General features: G+C 39.4%; 1 protein-coding gene across 1 annotated transcript; it reads left to right on the top strand.

Moving 5' to 3' along the window:
• Nucleotides 1-104: 104 nt before the first annotated feature.
• GNL2 (GNOM-like 2) lies at nt 105-4,651 on the top strand. The gene has a single exon (XM_079053603.1). It carries the CDS (start codon nt 342-344, stop codon nt 4,521-4,523), a length of 4,182 nt encoding a protein of 1,393 aa, XP_078909729.1. The 5' UTR covers nt 105-341; the 3' UTR covers nt 4,524-4,651.
• Nucleotides 4,652-21,267: the final 16,616 nt, after the last annotated feature.

The raw sequence follows: 21,267 nt of genomic DNA, 5'->3' as shown, positions 1-21,267 counted from the left end.
ATATATATATATATATATATATATATATATATATATAATTTTAGAAGTGAGAAAATAGAGGTAGAAATATTCAAAAATTGAATTATAGCCATTGAGAACCAAAATATAAAGAGTAATTTTAGGTACTACCATTCGGTTCATCCTCTTGTTTTACCTCACACCACCACCCCCATCTTTCTTTCTTCGTTTTACACCTAGTTTAACATACTAAATTCCCAAATTAACCCTGTCCTTCACACATTATCCTCACTTCAACAGAGTAAATCTTTACAAAAAAAATGGTAATTTCATATGCTCCCATTGCAAAAGAGATTTCGTCACTATTCAAATCGGTGAATTAAATGGGGAAACAAAACGAAGAAGAAGAGGAGGTGGAGGAAGAGGAGGAAGACGATGACGAAGATGATGACGATGATGAGGAAGATGACGAGGACGAGGAAGATGACAAAACAATCAAAATCAGAAAATCAAAAGAGTTGGGAATCTCATGTATGTTAAATACAGAGGTCGGGGCAGTTCTAGCAGTAATCCGCCGCAGATCTGACCCATCCTCGTATATTTACCTAGACGACGCCTTGGATTCAAATATATTGAGTTCTTTAAAATCATTAAGATCACTAATCTTCAATCCCCGCCAATCATGGCGGGCGGTTGATCCGTCAATCTACCTCTCCCCGTTTCTCGACGTCATCTCCTCTGACGATGTCCCCGCCGCCGCCACCGCAGTCGCCCTCTCTTCCATTTTAAAGATGCTAAAACTCGATATGTTTGACAAGAAAACACCAGGAGCTCATGAAGCAGTGTCAAACGTCGTCATGGCAGTCACCGGATGCCGCCTCGAAAAGACACATCCGGTGACAGAAGCCGCCGTGATGATGAGGATTTTGCAGGTTTTAGCGGCGGTGATGCGCCATGCCGCCTCCGTGCTCCTTAATGATCATGCAGTGTGCACGATCGTCAACACGTGTTTTCAAGTTGTTCAGCAGGCAGCCAACCAAGGTGATCTCTTACAAAGAACCGCCCGCCATACAATGCATGATTTGATACAAATTATATTTTCGCGGCTCTTGGAGATTGAAGTTGGGGATTGGGAGAATTCAGAATCGGATACTGAAGACGCGACGGATGAAACCGGGTTTGGAATCCGGTGCGCGGTTGACATATTTCATTTCCTTTGTTCGCTACTTAACGTCGTAGGAATCGTCGATTCCGACGGGTCTCCGTCGTTAACTGCGGACGAAGACGTGCAAGTTTTCGCGCTTGTGTTAATCAACTCGGCGTTGGAATTGAGTGGGGACGGAATCGGAAAACACAAGAAGCTATTACGAATGGTTAAAGATGATCTTTTCCATCATTTAATCCATTACGGAACGTCTTCAAGCCCGCTTGTGTTCTCGATGATTTGCAGTACGGTTTTCAACATCTATTATTTCCACCGGAAATCGATCCGTTTACAGCTCGAGGCATTCTTTCTATTCGTTTTATTCAAAACCGCAAACCAAGGTTACTCAATTCAACTCCAAGAACTCGCAATCGAAGGGATTATAAACTTTTGTAGACAACCAACTTTCATAATCGAAGCCTACATAAATTACGATTGTGATCCGATGTTTAACAATATTTTCGAAGAAATCGGAAAAACTCTTTGCAAACATGCGTTTTTATCGGGCGGGACCGCTCCCACGAGCTTACAATTTCAATCTTTTGAAGGGCTTATGGTTTTAATCCATAATATCGCCGATTTTGTGGATAAACAAACCGACTGGGGTACAGGCACATACCCGGTTGAGATTACCGATTATAAACCGTTTTGGGAGGAAACACCGATGGAAGGTACCGATTCGGAAACATGGATTGACTCGGTACGACTCAGAAAGGCGCAAAAAAGAAAGATAATGATCGCAGGAAGTCATTTCAATCGCGATGATAAAAAAGGGTTGGATTATTTGAAAATATCAAAGCTAATTTCCGATTCCCCCGACCCGAGAGGCTACGCTATGTTTTTCCGGTACACTCCGGGCCTTGATAAAGTCAAAATCGGTGACTTTCTTGGTGACCCGGGTGAGTTTAATCTCAAAGTGCTCAAAGAATTCACCGAGTCATTCGAGTTAACCGGGTTGGTACTCGACACTGCTTTACGAACATATCTAGAAACATTTCGACTCCCGGGGGAATCGCAAAAGATCCATAGAATTCTTGAAGCATTTTCCGAACGTTTTTACAATCAACAATCATCGGAAATTTTTGTGAGTAAAGACGCGGTTTTCATATTATGTTATTCGGTGATCATGTTGAACACCGATCAACATAACCCGCAAGTCAAAAAGAAAATGACCGAAGATGAATTTATAAGAAATAATCGCGCGATAAATGGAGGCAATGATCTCCCGCGCGAATACCTATCAGATCTTTTCCAATCGATCGCGAGTAAAGCGATCACGATCTTTGGTCAAACCGGTTCCCCGATCGAGATGAATCCTAGTCGTTGGATCCAACTCATAAACAAATCGAACTTAATCCTACCGTATATCAAGTGTGGATTCGATCGGAGGATCGGGAGAGATATGTTTGCGGTAATTGCGGGCCCATCTGTCGCGACACTTTCCGCCATTTTTGAACATGCTGAAGATGAAGAAATTATTCATGAATGCATTGAAGGATTATTTGCAATTGCGAGGATTTGTCAATATGGACTTGAAGATACTTTAGATGAACTTATATCTTCGTTTTGTAAATTTACAACTTTGTTGAATCCGTATGCTTCAGCTGAAGAAACTTTGTTTTCATTTGGGCATGATTTGAAGCCAAGAATGGCGACACTTGCAGTTTTCACTGTCGCTAATAATTTCAAGAATTCAATTAGGGGAGGATGGAGGAGTATTATTGATTGTTTATTGAAATTAAAAAAGCTTAAATTGTTGCCACAATCGGTGGTCGATGTCGGGAGTTCTACCGCCAATGGCCGCCTGCATAGACGGGGGGAATCGGAATCGGTGATTAGCAAAGATCAAACGGGAAAGATCAACACCTCTAATTTAATGGCGGCGATATCTCATTGTTTATCAATGGAGAATCTAGAAGAGTCTTTAAACCTTGGGATAAGTGAATTCGAACAGAATTTGAAAGTTATTCAACAATGTCAAATCGGAAGTATTTTCAGTAAGAGTTCGACATTACCGCTCGATCCGTTGCTAAACCTTGGCCGGTCGTTGATTTTTGCGGCAGCCGGAAAAGGGCAGAAGTTTAGTACTCCGGTGGAAGAAGAGGAAACGGTTCAGTTTTGTTGGGATTTGATTCAAGCGATGGCGTCTTGTAATGTCCACCGGCTTACACAATTCTGGCCGACTTATAATGAGTATCTTCTCACTGTCGTTCAATTGCCGAGTTTTTCACCGATTCCGTTTGCAGAAAAAGCCATTGTTGCGCTGATAAGAATCTGCTTGAAGCTTCTTGCGTCAAGGTCGAATGAAAAGGTTGCTGAAGAACTTATTTTCAAATCGATAAACATGATGTGGAAATTGGAACGCGAGATTCTCGATACGTGTAACGATTTCATAATCCAATCGGTTACGAAGATTTTAAACAAGTATTCAGGGAATTTATTGTCTCAATTAGGGTGGAAAACTGTTCTTCATTTGTTGTCAATCACAGGTCGACATCCGGAGAGTTATGAACGTGGTGTCAAAGCGCTAATAAACCTAATGGCAGATGGTTCGGGGATTTCAGTTACAAATTATCCATCTTGTATCGATTGTGCGTTTGGATTTGTCGCGTTGAGAAACAGTCCGGTGGATAAGAACATGAAGCTGATGGATTTAATGGCGGATTCGGTGAAACTGATAGTCGAGTGGTCGAGAAACGGTTACTCGGATCCGGGGAGTAATTCGAGCATAAACAATTCGGCGTCCATTGATGATAACACGAAAGCTCTCGGAACCACGAACATGTCAATGAATCTGTTCGTGAAGGTTGGAGAAGTTTTGAGGAAGACGAGTTTAGCGAGACGAGAAGAGGTAAGAAACTACGCGGTTACCTCCCTCCATAAAAGCTTCATAAACGCCGATGAGCTTTACTTCACTCCAAACAACATCATGCAATGTTTCAATTTGGTAATTTTTGCATTGGTGGATGATGTGCACGAGAAGATGTTGGAGTATTCCACGAGAGAGAACGCAGAGAGGGAAACGAGGAGCATGGAAGGGACATTGAAGTTGGCTATGGAGTTTTTTGTGGATGTTTATCTGCAATTCTTGAAGGTGCTGGTGGAGAGCCCTGGATTCAAGACGTTTTGGTTGAGTATGTTGAGAAGAATGGATAGTGTTATGAAAGCGGATCTTGGGGTTTATGGAGAATCGAAGATGCGAGAACTTGTTCCTGGTTTATTGAAGAAGATGATCCAGACTATGCAAGAGAAGGAAATATTGGTACCTCAAGAAGGGAATGATTTGTGGGAGATCACTTATATTCAGATTCAATGGATCGCTCCTTCGCTTAAAGATGAACTTTTCCCAGATCCAGTTTAAATCTATGATTCAATTGTATTCACGATTTATGAAATTAGTATACGATTATGATTTGATTATGTCTCAAACACGAAATTATCAAAAGCAGAAACTCAATGAAGCAAAAAGGAAAAAGAATTGAAGATGAATGCCAGATTATCTCCTTACATTCTGCATAAAATTAATGTCTTGATTATCTGTAAGCGTTATCTTTGAAATCTCAGCTTGCAGCTTCTCAAGTTTCTGCTTCTTCTGTTGCTCCAATTCTCTCTGAAAGTCGATTGTAATCTTCTCTAAATCCAACATTCGTTGTCTCTTTCTACCATCTAACGAAGCAAAAGCTCGTTTTCGCTCCATTGATCTGCGACTTATGATGAAAACCTTAATTGTCTTGATTAATGCCGGAATTATATGTATCTGATTAAACAAATTAGGATTTGAGTGATAGAAAACCGTACCTCTTTCAGAACAAGAGGATGGAAATATTGGAAATTCAAAGACGAACCCTAATTTTACAACTTTCAAGTTGCAGCTATTAGAAATTGATCTTGAACCCAAATTCTTCTTTTAGGGCTTCTGCGTTCCTTCTAACCGTATGGAGAGCTCTCTCCATACGGTTAGAAGGAACGCAGAAGCCCTAAAAGAAGAATTTGGGTTCAAGATCAATTTCTAATAGCTGCAACTTGAAAGTTGTAAAATTATATAAACACATCTATGTTTGACTTTGCGTTTGACTTTTTAATGGGTTAATTTAGCATCATCTTTTTAATGTAGTAACCAGAAAATTATATAAACACATCTATGTATTATATGAGTTAATTAAAAAAATTAAATATAAAAATCTAAATATTTAAAAACTTTGATTTATAAGAAAATAAGAAAAATAATGAATTATTAAAATTGATTTTTTTATCTTTTAAATTTAAATAAATAAACAAAATAAACTAATAAGTTTTAATTTGATTATTTTGAAATAAGAAAGTAAGTCCATTAATGAAATTGATATTCATTTATTACTACATTTATTGTAATTGTTATATTAAAGTATTATATGGAATTTATTAAAATAGAAAAATACATAAAATAACATGTGGAAAAGAAATTAATTCAAAATAATCAAAAAATAACATTTGACAAATTAAATGAGAGTGTGACATGTGAAAAAAGAACTTTCATTTATTATAGTAGATTCTTTATTTTTTTACTTTTAAAATTCGGTTTAATCCTAAATCATTTTTAGGTGTGTTATAACTAGAAGTTTTCTATATATATATATCAAGGTTGTAAAAATCGCTCGGCGGTAGCTCGGCGGTCGACTGGGGTCAAGCGATTAATCGGTTTGGCGGGGATTAATCGAAGGATTAATCGGGGACCATAAATTACTAATAAAACTATTTTAAAACTTAATATATCCTAAGAAAAAATATTATTTGAAAATTTAAAATTTTTAAATTTTGAAAATTTGAAATATTTGGTATAATATTTGAATATTTGAATATTTAAAAATTTAAAATTTTGAAGTTTTGTAAATTTTGGTGTAATATTTGAAATTTTGAAATTTTGAATTTTTTTAAATCTTCCCGCCAAGGACCGCCGAGGACCGCCAAGGGCCGCCAAGGACCGCCGAGGACCGCCTAGCCCGAGTTTGATCGATATTGACCAATTTCCGCCAAGCACCCCTAATCGTAATCAGTTGCAGACCGCCTAGCGCCTAGGCGCCGCCTAGGCCGATATTTACAACACTGATATATATATATATATATATATATATATATATATATATATATATATATATATATATATATATATATATATATATATTGCATATATGTTATTTAGTAAGTTTTATCCTCTCACATTAGACAGTTTATCTTCTTTGTCGCCCCTTTATCTTCGCTTTGTCATTGTAGAAGCGAACATCTTCTCCCTTTCATCTACTTTCTTTCTCACCCCTGATTAGAATGCCACTGACACCTCCTCATCGACGATTAGAACATATCCTCACCGCCTCCAATTCCTTCACCGTTATCCCACCTCTATCTATGAGAAGGAATCAATAATCAAGTTTTAGAAGGTTTTCAGAAGGGTATAAAAATAGGTTTTTTTGTTGAACAACTGAAATATTATAAAAAGAAAGCACTAACAAGAAGCTAGAGCTAAAACCAAATAATTACATCAGAGAGTTTAATAAAGGGTTCTGAAGCCGATCATTCCGATTAACGTGGAACTTATGCTTCCTATGAGCACAGTTAAAAGCAAACAAAACGATATCATCAAATAATCTATCTTTTCTCGGTTTTATCGTGTCATAAATGCAATTATTTCTGAACTTCCATAAGGACCACCAAGCCGTGACAACTATAACTTCCGAAACCAATTTCTTTGCTGCCAATATAGAACTCAAAGAAATCAGGTAAATCTCGAACAAAAAGAAGATTGGCGAAATTAATACCACACCATCGTCTAATTTTGTCAAAAACCTGGACCGCCACTTCACACTCGATCAACACATGACGGGAACTTTCAATAACTTTGGAGCAAATTGGGCATACAACACAAGGAATATCAATGCCACGACTAAGCAGGTTATCTTTAGTGGGAAGACGGTCCTTATCTCCATCTAAAAATATTAATTTTAATTGGGAGAATGTTATTCCACTCCATTTTAAGATTAGTAGATGTCAATCGGATTTCATCAATACATATACGAGCATGTCTAACAATAAACTCATTCCCATTATTAAGATTCCAACTCTAGTAATCCGATTTGTCTGAAAAAAGCACATGAAAAAGCAAGTCAAGAAGGTTCTAAAAAAGAACATTTTGAGCACCACTTCGTGGTTCAGTCCGCCAACTCCACTGCCACTGATTATTCACCATTTTGACAATTAATATTTGTATCCAGATTAGCCAATCTAGGGAAAATTCGATCAAGCAACCCAGACCCCACCCAAGTGTCTTTCCAAAATCTAGTTCCTTTCCCGTCCCCAATCACTTTTTGCATAGAATCCATAGGTAATCACGTGATTTATATGAAGTGTAAGAAGAAAATCAACAATAGAATACAAATTTCCTTAGACTTCAATTTTCGGCCACCATCTATAAAACCACCATTCATGCCATGAATAGATCTAATAACATGCACCCATAAAGCTGTAGGAGAAGTCTTAAATCTCCAACGCCATTTAAGGAGTAAAGCTTCATTTAAAGCCGTAAGAGAACCTATATCAAGGCTGCCCTTTTCTTTGGAAGCAAGAACAGAAGACCATTTAACCCAAGAAATCTTCATTTCCTGCAAATCGCCTCCCCAACAAAAATTAGCTCTAACCGCCTCCAACCTTTGAGCAGCCTTAGAAAGGATTTTAAACAAAGAACGGTAATAAATACCCAAAGCACCAAGAACTGATCTGATCATAGTGAAACTACCACCAACAGATAACATTTTAACCTTCCAACCGTTTAACTTCTTCTTAAAGTTACTTAAAATCGGATCGCGGTTACAAATACGGGACATACTTGCTCCGACAAAACACCCCTAGATAAGTGGACGTGAACTTATCAGCTTCATAACTTGCCACATTGGGCATGTTTTTCACCACAGTAAAATCTACCCCGATACCATAAATTTTCCATTTATGTAAATTAATCTGCAAGCCTGACACAACATGAAAGCAGTTCAAAATGGCAATTAAATTCTTCACGTTTAATCTGGACAATCTACCAATAAAAAAGGCATCATCCGCATAGAGAAAATGTGAAACCCGAATTCCATCATTATCGATTCTAACGGGAGAATATAAACCCGCTTCCATAGCATCCAATATAGCTACATTAAGAGCTTCCATGACCAAAAGAAACAAAAAAGGGGACAACTGATCTCCTTGTCTAAGCCCATGCTCCAAACTAAATTCATCCCTAGGGTTACCATTAACTAACACCGAGGACTTATAAGAAATGAGACACACATTAATCCAACTTCTCCATTTAGTCCCAAACCCCATGAAATCTAACATTTTCAACAAAAAATTCCAAGAGACCGAATCACATGCTTTCTCAAAATCAACTTTGAGAATCATAACCCTTTTCTTGTATTTCTTACACCATGAAGAAACCTCATTTATCAACAAAGGTCCGTCAAGAATCTGACGCCCCTTTGTAAACGTAGATTGTTCAACCCCAACAATTGACACAACAACTCTAGCCAACCGATTAACTAAAGTTTTAGCAATAATTTTATAGATAACTCCAATAAGGCTAATAGGGCGATAATCATTAACCTTAGACGAAATCACTTTGGGAATCAAAGTGATGAACGATGAATTACATCCTAGAGGAATAAAGCATCTATAATCATTCATGAAGGCAAGAATATCATACTTTAACAGGCCCAAAAACGTTTCACAAAAGAAAATTTGAACCCGTCTGGCCCGGAGCCATATTGCCACCACAATCCTAAATTGCGGCTTTCACCTCATTTTTAGAAAAAGGAACCTCCAATTTGTCACTGTGCTCTTTATTCAAGCTAGGCAGCTGATAACTCCTATGCACCATCTCCAACCCTTCCACTTTCTTAAATTTAGCTTTAAATACTTCAAGAAATTCCAGTTTCACCAAATTAGGTTTCGTAATCCAAATTCCCTCCTTTAAGATTCATGGGATTGCCATCTTTCTTCTTTTACATTTAAGGATACGATGAAATTTTTTGAATTTTCATTCCCTTCCATCACCCATTTAAATTTTTATTTTTGAGAAAAATCAGTAGCTTCATCATTTTTTATTTTAGACAATTTGCTCAACAAATCCCTTCTTTCATTCACTAATTCAGTATTCGCCAAACCTAAATAAAAAAATTGATCAATCTCCACCATTCTTCTTTTCAAATTATTCTTATCTATATTTGTTTTATCTCTTTCAATCTTCGACCACTCTTTAAGCTTAAAACCATGAATTAAAAAATTTAAACGAACACGGATCATAATCAGTTGTAACTGAATGTAACAAAATCGGTCTATGATCTGAATGCTTGAGATCCAGCACCACCGCCTGAATAGACGGAAAATAATCCAACTCCTCCTCTGAAATAAGAAACCGATCTAACTTGGCCATTTTAGACCTAAGATTGTTAATTCTCGTAAAAGAATATCCTCCCAAAGCAACGTCAAAAGCGCCAATATCATATATGAAGTTATTAAAATCTTCTGTAGTCTTACAAAAAACCGTACAAAGTCTTTCAGACTGACATCTCACTGCATTAAAATCGCCAAAAAAAACACTCCTGTCATATTCTGTAACATCATGTTTCGAGAAGTTCCTTATTTCGGGATTGTGGACAAGAAATGGATCAAGTAAAGGCCTTGGGCTTAGGGTTTAGACCTTATTGGATGATGATAATGTTAGATAAGTGGTTAGGGCCTTCGATTTGTGCTTGGAAGAAAAAGGGTAAAATTGGAATAAAATATTCTGGGCTTCTTACATGGATTATGATTTTTAGATCGACTTATGTTAAGCCAAAAGTAAGTAGATAAAATTGTGGGGCTCATCAATACCTTTTCGTGGATATAAAGATCGTCGGAAACGGAGTTGAACGAAGACGTTATGGTTGTTTGAAGTTGAGGTGGGTTTGGGTGAAAGTCGTGCCACGACGTGGGGATCAGTCAGGCCCAAGCCCATGATATTTTTAGGGTTTTCAAAGTATTTAAGCTTAATGTTCCACATTTTTGGGTATTTTATCAGCCTCCATCATCGCCAGAACCTCTTGGGAAAAACCCTAGCCTCCCCCTTCAAGATTTGAGCTTCTCATCTCTCATCTCTCCTCTTTTGGGTGCTTTGATGATATTTTGATGAAGTTTAAAGATTAAGAAGGCTCTTTTGATTTCAAGGAATGATTCTTCAAGTTTAGATCCATCAAAGGCGCTACATTTCTGGACTATTGTAAGTATAAAGTTTCAATCTTGCTATCTAATTCCTTAGATCTTGTCATTTGGGGTTTTTGGTACTTTTGGTCCATTTTATGGGTAATCTTTGAGTTGAGTGGACTCCAACATCTTTTGATCAGATTAGAATGCTTCTTGGACCTCATGGACTAAGAAAGTTGTGATCTTTTTCCTTCCCTTATATACATGCAAGTTATCTTGGTTGATTAGGTCATTTTGGTGTATTAAAGTTTAGATCTTGGGAGCTTGAGACATTGTTATGGATAAAGTTGGAAACTTTATCCATCTAAACATCATGTTGATTCAGATCTGAAGGTTGGAGACTTGGACTTAATGGGTTAAGTTAAGAAAGATGCATTTTGGGTCCCTTTGAGACTTAAAGTCCAAATCTTGGTGGTTTGGAACTTCCAAATGGATAAAGTTATAAACTTTATCTATTAAGACCTTGGGAATGATCAGATCCGAGCTGTGGAGATCTTGAAATAGGAAGAAAATAGATTAAGCTCGTTTGAGCTGTTCAGACCAGTCCCCCACGGTGTGGCCTTAGGCTGTCATGGCAATATTTGCATCCCAATACATTTTATTGAAAAGGTTAATGGATTGTAGAGAGGCTCTTACTACAACCATTGCCTTAAAATCTTGGAGAGATTGGGTTAAACGCGTAGATGAAAACACTAGAGTTACCGAAGCCATAATTGTTGACACCATAAGAAGTTAAGAGTTATGAGAAGATATTGAAAGTATTTTTGTAACATCCGTTTTCTTGGATGGATCGAATTAGGGTTTCAGAGGGTCAAAAGGTTGGATTTCTTTTTTGGCCACGATGTGGAGATAAGCTTTTGGGCCGCGGGAGATTAATGACCCACCACAACATGGTGATTTTGCCACGACGTGGTGGCGACTGCTGGAGAAAAACCCTAAAGTTTAGGGGTTGAGCCATATTTAAACATTTTAACCTCTCATAGCCTCCCTCTTATCAGCCTCTATCTCTCCAAATCGTCCATTGCAAACCCTAGATCCCTTCTGTGAGTTTTGGCCTCTAAGTGTGTGTGTTGTGTGCGTGTGATGGAAGGTGGTGGAAGATCATATTGGGAGTCCAAAGCAACTTACGTCCAGAATTTTATATTCCTCAATCATCTCAAGAAGGTATAAATTCTTCACATTGATGAGTTAGTTGATAGATCTATGGATTTTGTCCACTTTTCTTTATGCCTTGTTGTTTTGGAAGGTTGAATCTAATAAAGCTTTCAACTTTATGAATCCCCAAGCCATTTGGAGCATTTGGCTCTGTGGATCTGATTTAGATTTGAGTTTTGAGGCCATGCATGGAGTCTTGGCCCTTTTTAACCTAATTTGACCTAATAAGAGTTCAAGACATGCATTGGACATGCATGTCTGGAAAGCACCAAATTTTTATGATGTGTTTGGTGTTAGCAACCCTTATGAAGCCTTTGAGCAAGTAATCTTAAGGATTGAGTAAATATTGGTTAAGTTATGTGATGATTTGGACCATAAAGTTGAGATCTATGCACTTTGGAGGGTTCTAATGCATAAAGTTGGAAACTTTATCCACCTAGACCCTATTATGGACCAGATCTGAGTTGGAGACCCCTTTTTGGATCGAAGAAAGTGATTGTATGCGTTAAGCTACTGAAAACCCTGTTACCACGACGTGGTAAGGCCACCACGGCGTGGTGGCGGGGCTGGTCACGACTATTTTATTGTATTCGATGTCACGACGTGGTAAGGGATACCACGACGTGGCGGTCAACTGAGTTGACTCTTTTTGACTTTTTGACAGTTTGACCCAAGGGGTATTTTGATTATTTTGGATTATGTTTGAAAATTGGTCTTTTGATGGTTAGGTGTCGGTTAGAGCTGAGATTCAGAGTCGTGGCCTCATCAACTATTGTTCAGATGCAGAGGTGAGTTTCCTCAATGGGTTTAGCAGGTCGTAGGCACCAATGCCGACCTATGATTGTTATGTTAGGATGCTAGAAGTCTGTTGTAACATCCCAAAATTCAAGACCAAAAATTTCGTTTTAATTAAGTAATTATATAAAACTATCAGTATAAAAACATTCATATTAATATCTCATGTCAAAACCAAAGTGTCAATAATCAAAACATATTATCATATAACCATATCAGAGTGTAATCCCAAAGATCTCAGGTGCGGAAAACATAATGTGATGCGTTGCGATCAAGCCGACTCCTTTCCTTTGAAAATGAGTACCTGAAACCAAAAATGTAAACCGTAATCACAAAGCTTAGTGAGTTCCCCCACCATACCGTATACCATACAATCATATAGCATACATACTGTCGGGCAATTCTGGGGTGCCCAACCTTCCCGGTCCGGCCATTCTGGGGTGCCGACCTACCCTGTCAAGCAGTTCTGGGGTGCTGACCTACCCATGTCAAGCAGTTCTGGGGTGCTGACCTACCCATGTCAAGCCATTCTGGGGTGCCGACCTACCCTTCGGTCCTAACAACCGAACTCCGGGGACTATTTCACCCCCTACTACTACTATCACACATAACATAACATAATCATACTGTCAGGCATATCCGGGGTGCCCGACCTACCCTTCGGTCCTAACAACCAAACTTGGGGACTATTCCCCTCATACTACCACTATCACATATAACATATCATGCTAGCACATAAACATATCAGGTAGTAGCAAACCTAGATGAATATTACAAAGACAATCATCTAACATACAACTCCTACTGGTGGGCCGGCATTGTGGCTGTAGACCCACCACTACTAGAAGGTAACTCACCTCACACTGTTGAAGTCCCGTAGACACAACCCCACACTGCTGAAGTCCCGCAGACTCAACCCCACCTGCTGGATGACAGATTCCCGAACTGTCAACATCAAAATAACACCCAATTAATAATCGGGTTCCAACACATAACCATATGTACATACTTGGGGTAATTAATACTTTACCCCTAACTTAGCTTTATTCAAGCCCAATGCCCAAAAGTCAACTATGAGTCAAAGCCCAACATGTGGCCTAATTTTCCAAATTGGGCCCAAGCCTATATATGGTCTTATTCTAAGGCCCAACATCATATACTCATTAAGGCCCAAACTATGGCCCATCTATGGCCCAATTTTCCAAATTGGGCCCAACTCCTCATATGGGCCTTACCTCAAAGCCCATTAATTATTCTAGTCCATTTGCTTGATCTTGGATGGCCCATTAATAACCCAATCATCAAGGCCCAATATAAGGTCCCAACAATAAACCAAGTGAAATTAGGGTTTCACATAAAATGACGATTAGGGTTAAATGTTTCTCACTTAACCCATTAAGGACATAATCTTCTAAGGACTTAATCCATTAAGTCCAATATTGCTTAGATTAATCTTTGCCAATGATTATTATTTAATATCTTAAGTTATTAAATAATTCCCGTTTGTCCCGGTTAATTCCCCAAATTAGGGTTTTATTGGCATTAGGATTTTCCAAACCCTAATTAGGGTTTCCAACCCAAATACTACCCATTTATCAATTTGTTGGGCTTTTCGGTAAATTAGGGCTTTATTGGGCCTATTAGGCCTACTAGAATATCATTAAACCCATTAGGGTTTTATTGGGTCAATAAGGGTCCATTAGGGCTTACAAGGCCCATTAGGGTTTTAGTCTCTTGTCCAAACATCCAAACGAGTCACCATACAAACGAGGCACACCGCCACCCGACACGGCGGCCGGTGGTGGCAGCCACCACCTCACGGTGGTGGTTAGGGTTTCTTTCTCATTATTCCATTTTGTAATTTTACACATTACACTGCTAAAACTCAAAATAATCACACACACACTACACAAAATGAACACACACCTGCAACACATGGCGGCAGCCACCACCTCACGGTGGTGGCAGTGGCGGTCCTCGGCTTTCCGGCTTGACAAACTCACACACATAAACCTTAGACTGCATACAACACTCCAGCACAACCTTCGCGTGGCGGCGTACGGCAGTCGGAGCAAGCGGCTGATTCACGTTGGCGGCAGCAAACCAGCGACGACGACCAACCAAGGGTATCCTCCGGTCACATACTGCCTTGACGCTCCATGGCGGCCCTTCGTCTTCAACAGTGATGGTTATGGCGGAGGGTACGGTGGTAACAGGAGGGAGGTGGTGGCCGGATGGCAATGGAATAGCAGCAGCGTACCGCCGGAACATAAACGGGGAAGAAGGATCGATAGGGTCGTTTCTCTATCCGTGAATGGTAACAGCGATAGCCAAGGTTGTTGTGGTCGGCGGCCATGGGACCTTGGCAAAGACGTCCTTGCCGGCAGCGCCATTTGCGACCTTGACAGCGGAGAGGGGAGGCGGCGACGTAACTGCTCGAGGAACGGCGACGGTAATCCACAGCAACGGTGTTGCTTTATTTTCGACGTAGCAGGGTTGGCTCCGGCGGCTGTAGAGGAGAAAAGGTGAGGGTGGCTGCTGGAGGTCTTCCGATGATAGCGGTTGCCTTCATGCTAGGGTTAGGGTTAACGGGTGATGGGTTTTATAGTCTCGTAGCCCATCAAACTTTTCTCCATAACAACACCTTTGGTCCCTCCCTTTTCTTATTCTTTCAAAATGAGGCCATATTTTACCCTTTCTACCCTAACCTCGAAAATCCTTTTCAAATTCGACCCATAAATTACCAAACAGCCCCCAATGTCTTAATTACAACATATTCAGCCCCTGACTTCATAAATATTTACAAAATAAATCTGAAACTTACATCTTAACCCCTAATCTCTAAAATTATAACGATTAGCTCCTCGAGACCAACACCTTGCTATATAACTATTGATTTTAGGGCTATTATATAATCATTAATTTATTTATTTCTTAAATAAATAAACGGGTGTTACAACTCTCCCCCACTTAAATTAGATTTCGTCCTCGAAATCACTCCTTACTATTTCTTATATGCCAAACCACTTCTAGTAACATGATCACCGTTTTGGGCACACCCTAGCCTTCCCAGGGTAGTTGTGACCAATCTTCGCAAAACCCTAATATCCTCATATGAACGAATTCCTCGCAACAGGATCACATCTACTTCGTCTGAATCTACTATCTCGAGATGGTCTGATTCCATGACAGACCACTCATACTGAATCATCATCGGCGAATCTAGTCTGTTTATCCCTCGACTGGCTACTCAACTACTGATAACCTGAGGCTGCCACTAGAAAACGGAAATCACATACCCAATTATCTCTGCAGGTCAGTTATACTCGGCTAAAGCTCAGATAATACCGCTGTGAGTGACTTGTCACTTCCCAATCAACCAGTTATTCCGCCCTTACTAGCAACCTAAAACACAATTACTAACGCTGCCCAAACACTAAAACTGCCCAAACACTGAACTGCCTGAAGCAGTATGTTGCCGCATGGTTGCTTTCCAAAATCTAATGAGACCTCCCTGGTCTCCATTCGTTCACCAATTATCTGAAATATCGGGTTCCTGCCCGGCTACGGAGCCAATGGACTCCCACTTAATCGCCTCACACGACTTCTGAACGAAATCCTTCTCTGGAACTAGTTGCCACTAGTTATCATGTCACTGTGGCTCTAACAACCTCCTGATCTAACTGATCGGGTCCATGCGTCGAATCCTGTCATCATCCAATCCACGACTAAAAGTGATTGCTACCTAACCAATGGTAGTCTTATATCACAAATGACCTTAAGCAATCCATTGCTTCCCTGATCTCATAACTGTAGTGGCGCTCCTATAGTCTTATCACTGGCTCAACCAGATCTAATCCATCTGGGTAATACCGAAATCCAATCTGTGGATTTCCATATCCTCACTGTTGCACCCGAACTGGTGGGTACTACTGTTCCTTCCGCGTTCTAACAACACGCTCATGCCATCTACCAACCTAGTGAATGCTACAGCTACACCCGCAGTCTCACGACACTCTATCGCTATCTGACCGCTAGTGAATGCTACAACAACCCCCGCAGTCTTACAACACTTCCCATGCTAACTGACCACTAGTGAATGCTACGGCTACCCCCGTAGTCTTACAATACTTCCCATGCTAACTGACCACTAGTGAATGCTACGGCTACCCCCGTAGTCTTACAACACTTTCCATACTATCTGACTGCTAGTGAATGCTACGGCTACCCCCGTAGTCTTACAACACTTTCCAAACTATCTGACTGCTAGTGAATGCTATGGCTACCCCTGTAGTCTTACAACACTTTCCAAACTATCTGACTGCTAGTGAATGCTACGACTACCCCCGTAGTCTTACAACACTTTCCAAACTATCTGACTGCTAGTGAATGCTACGGCTACCCCCGTAGTCTTACAACACTTTCCAAACTATCTGACTGCTAGTGAATGCTACGGCTACCCCCGTAGTCTTACAACACTTTCCAAACTATCTGACTGCTAGAGAATGCTACGGCTACCCCCGTAGTCTTACAACACTTTCCATACTGGGTCGAACACGCACTCGAATTAACACACAACTGAACTTGAGTCCTAACTGGAGCTCTACCCTGGTTCCCGAAACCTACTGTCTGAGAGTCTCGAAGGTTGTCTGCTGCTCAGGCCCCCAACGAAAGGCCACCGACTTCTTGGTCAGTCGGGTCAAAGGAACTGCAATCTCGCAGAAGTCCCTTATAAATCTCCGGTAATAACCTGCTAGACCCAGGAAACTCCGAATCTCGGTTGGAGACCTCAGAATCTCTCACTGCATCACGGCCTCTATTTTGGCCGGATCGACCAGAATACCCTTCTGGTTGACAAGCTGCCCAAGAGATTGCACCTCGCGCAACCAGAACTCACATTTGGAGAACTTTACAAAAAGTCTCTCCCCCCACTTAGATTTGACTAAGTCTTCACTGCACACGAGAATTGAAGGATTCCCAATCCTTCTCTCTTTCTAGTATCCCACTGATGACAACCTGTGCTTACCGATGCCAGCGATTAATCACCAGTTTAACCTTAAGATCGCCCATCCTCGGAAGTCTTGAAGAGTACTTTGAAATCTGGTCCAATCGGACACCTCAGTCCATCTCCCATGCTGTCAACTGAAGGCCTTAATATTCACTCTGGCTGACGAATCCTCATTCCCACTTCCAATCTTGCAGCACCACTAAACTCTAACCGAACATAGCCTACGCGAGAAATGCAGTTCTCTTGAACATCCAGTGACCGAAAACCCATGTGCCTAGCACTCGCAATTGACTCCACTATCTTCATGCTACCAGTCCTCCCCCAGCAACGGTAGTGCCTTGAACTCCGAAGTTCATCCATAGATAATTGTCGACCATACCTGAACCATGATAGAATCACTGAACGCTAACTTCACTGGAGAACTATAGCTCTACTCCTGACCGAGTATCCTCTAAATAATTCTTCTGCATAGATCCCGACAAAGATCCGGAATGATAACGGTACACGCGAAACCTACTCCGCAAGATGCGCCCCTCTGTGGGTTCATCAAGGACCTTTCGACATGCAGGATGGCATATATGATCCTTGATAACCCAAACACTAGCAGAAAAAACCGACCCGAGGTCTGACTTATCCAAACTCACTCACAATTCCAAAGCGATACGTATCCCAAACATCCACCTAATAGCAATAGAAGATGACATACCCGCGACATCTGGAGGAATACTGATCCCCTTCTGCTGACATGACCAACCCCGCTACCCTGTAGCAGCCTAATCCCTTGGGGTGACAAACTCCCTCGTGCACTTTCTCGTACGCGTTGCACTGACTCCGGCCTTGCTGGCCGTTCTGTTGGATTAATGTCTAAGTCCATAACTATATTTGGTATGTACTTGACCCGACCCGGCATGGTCCATTTGGGTTGCACTTCACCGGCACAATTTATATGGATAGTCTTTTGAGAATAGTATATTTATGATTTATATTAATATATTATAAGTTCTAATATATTAATATGGAATCATGTTATTTAATTAGTATTGATCAAGAATTAATTTAGAATTAATTAAGTGATCAAAAAGAACTAATTAAATATGGACTCTTATATATATGGAATGGGCCAAGTTCATTTAGGTTGGGCTAAGCTTTCATGGATGGTCCATGGAGCTTTTAACCCATGGATCCTATGTAAATGAAAGGTCATGGGTATTAGGGTTTACATGGATGTAACCCTAATCCTCCATAATATATAAAGGGGTCATTGGCTCACAAAATTGGAACAAGTGTGTGAAAATAAGAGTGGGCCGATTTTAGTGTGCATACATATTCTCTCAAGTTCTTCCAAGGTGTTTTGGTGATTTGTGATTCCATTTGAGGCTTCCACACTATTGGGGCTAAGCTCTTTCAGCTTGAAGACATCAAGCTACATCAAAAGGTATGTCATCTAACTAGAACTTTGTAGTATAGGTGCTTCATAATATGCTAGTTAGGATGAAACCTTGGAATAGTTAATATTTGCATGTATAATAGAGAAAACATAGATCCAAGGTTTATAGGGTTGCATGTACACCATAGGAGTGTTAGAATGCTCAAAACCCAACAGTGGTATCAGAGCCATGAGTTGTTTTCTGTTATATTGATGCAAATGTTTTATTTTCAAGTTGAAAAAAAAGGAAAAAAAAACATGACGTTTGTCAAATTTTAAGATAATTACTTGTTTTTGTGAAAAACTAATTATTTGTAAAAGTTGAATCATTTGCTATATGAGTTGAATTAGGTCAAATTTAGTAAAAGATAAAATGATATGATTATTTTATTAGTTTTAAAAGTTTGATCTAAAGAGTTTTTTGAAACCTCCATAAGCTATGGATATGAAAAGGTTTTTAAAAAAATTGATTCAAAGTTTTTTATGGAGTTACAAAACTTGGTCTTAATGTTTTAAAGAATTCCATAACTTGTTCTTAAGTTATGGAACATGAAAAGTTTCATCATAAAACAAGTATTTAACTCCATAAGTTATGGAACCCAAAAGTTTTCAAGAGTTACAAAACTTGCCCTCAAGTTTTGGAATTTGGAAAAAGTTTTTTATGATAAAAAAAAGAATTGAATTCTAAAACTCTTGGGGTTCATAACTTAAACAATTAATTAAATGGTTTTAATTTTGAATTTAATAATTGGAATTATGATGTTTTTATTGAATAATTCAATTAACTCTTATGGACTTTATTAATAGATAATTAAAGTGTTTAATTAAAAGAGAATTAATAATTCCATAATGACATGGTTTAAATTTAATTAAATTAAGAGTATAGTTTAATTAATAGATTAAACCACCAAGTATTTTAAATGTCTAAAATACACCCTTATACTATTATAATATTAAAAGTTTAATATATTATATGTATAAGAGCAAGTCGTCTTACCATTAGTAGGCCTCATTCACGAAGCCGGTCTATAAGGGGGGTATAAGGTTACTACCTATAAAATGGCAGTTTAATGGGTGTCCACTCTCACCCACCGCTTCCTTGATCGGTGGAGGGTCGTTAGCCGAACAGGTAGGACAAGGACTATAATTCTCCCTTCATTATAAGTATAATGATAAATACTAAGTAACTAAACACTTATAAATTCCCAATCTTAGTTACTTAGGAAAATGTGAATAAGGTGTTAATCCATGAAATTACACTTTGCACTTTGTTTAAGCTGTTAGTGGAGCGTGTATGGTTAACCGGCACACTAACCTGGACTTAACAAGGTAGGCAAAGGGTAACTTAATGTTTATCATAGTATCGTTGGAGCGTGTGTGGTTAACCGGCACATCGATTGAGGGGTAAATATTAAGGGTACCAAGTATATTTGCATGGTTACTTCACACCTTGTTTTGTGATCCTCGGCATCCCAGTCACAAAACCTGAAGGGCACACTCGAGATTGAAACATGCCATTGGAAAGTTCAATGAATCTCAAAAGAATCTAGGAGTTTCAAAACCAATTAAAACCTAATAATAATACATTTCGTTTATCTTGGTGGAAATTGGTGAATCGTCATTCACCTACCTTCAAATATTTTATAGCTGGGATTACGGCATCCCTCTTCCAAGTTATAAAATAGTTTGTTGGGTCCTAGCCTTAATATATCATATTGGGTGTTATATTAAGGACTTAAATCAACTTTACGTGAATTTCTCCCATTGTTGATGTCTGGTTTAGACAACAATGATCTTCCCAAACCAAGCTTTCCTAATGAATATGACTTCCCGAGTTTGGCTCATGGAAGTCATAATTCTCTTCCTCCACCTCCTCCAATTATTCTCCCTAACCCACAAGTTCAAGGTCACTCAAGCCCTAATGGCAAGCAAGGTCTATGTGTGATCACATCTTAGAGATGAAGTCACATATTGACAAGCCGGGAGAGTTGGGTGTCAAAGTCTTGAGAAAGTTGGATGTTCAATCACTTTCTAAGTCACATAGTGAGTTCCTTTGGGACTACTATGAAACAGACTATGACATGAACCTTAATGATCATATCTATTTGCTTGGTGCTGCTGAATCAGCAATGATTTGGACCGATAGTAAAGCAAATTTGATTAGAAGATCAACTTCCCAAAACCTTTATGGACAGTGACAATGGTGACACTGGAAATCCAGAAAAAGCATTCTCTTCCCAATGGAAAGGGATTGGCCATAGTCAACCCGGTTGACCAAATGGTAAAGAGAAAGGCTAAGTCTGAGATAGTCCCATTACCAAAGGGTCCATATGTTTATTTTGCCAAAGGAAGGGGCATTGATTGCAAAGCTGCCAAATTTACCTAAGGATGTTAAAGTCAATAAGTTTGACTCTACATCAGGCAGAGCCCATTATCTAACTCTGTTAAGTTCTATTCTGAGATCCT

The sequence above is a fragment of the Lactuca virosa genome, chromosome 5 (assembly GCF_052849685.1).
Source record: "Lactuca virosa cultivar CGN04683 chromosome 5, Lactuca_virosa_CGN04683_v6, whole genome shotgun sequence".
Lineage (NCBI taxonomy): Eukaryota > Viridiplantae > Streptophyta > Magnoliopsida > Asterales > Asteraceae > Lactuca > Lactuca virosa.
Note: the sequence above shows the minus strand (reverse complement) of the source record. Positions and strands in the feature narration are given on the sequence as shown.

Bases quoted from the DNA above. Each gene is read 5' to 3' on its own strand.
- GNL2 (XM_079053603.1), top strand. From the start codon at position 342: ATGGGGAAACAAAACGAAGAAGAAGAGGAGGTGGAGGAAGAGGAGGAA.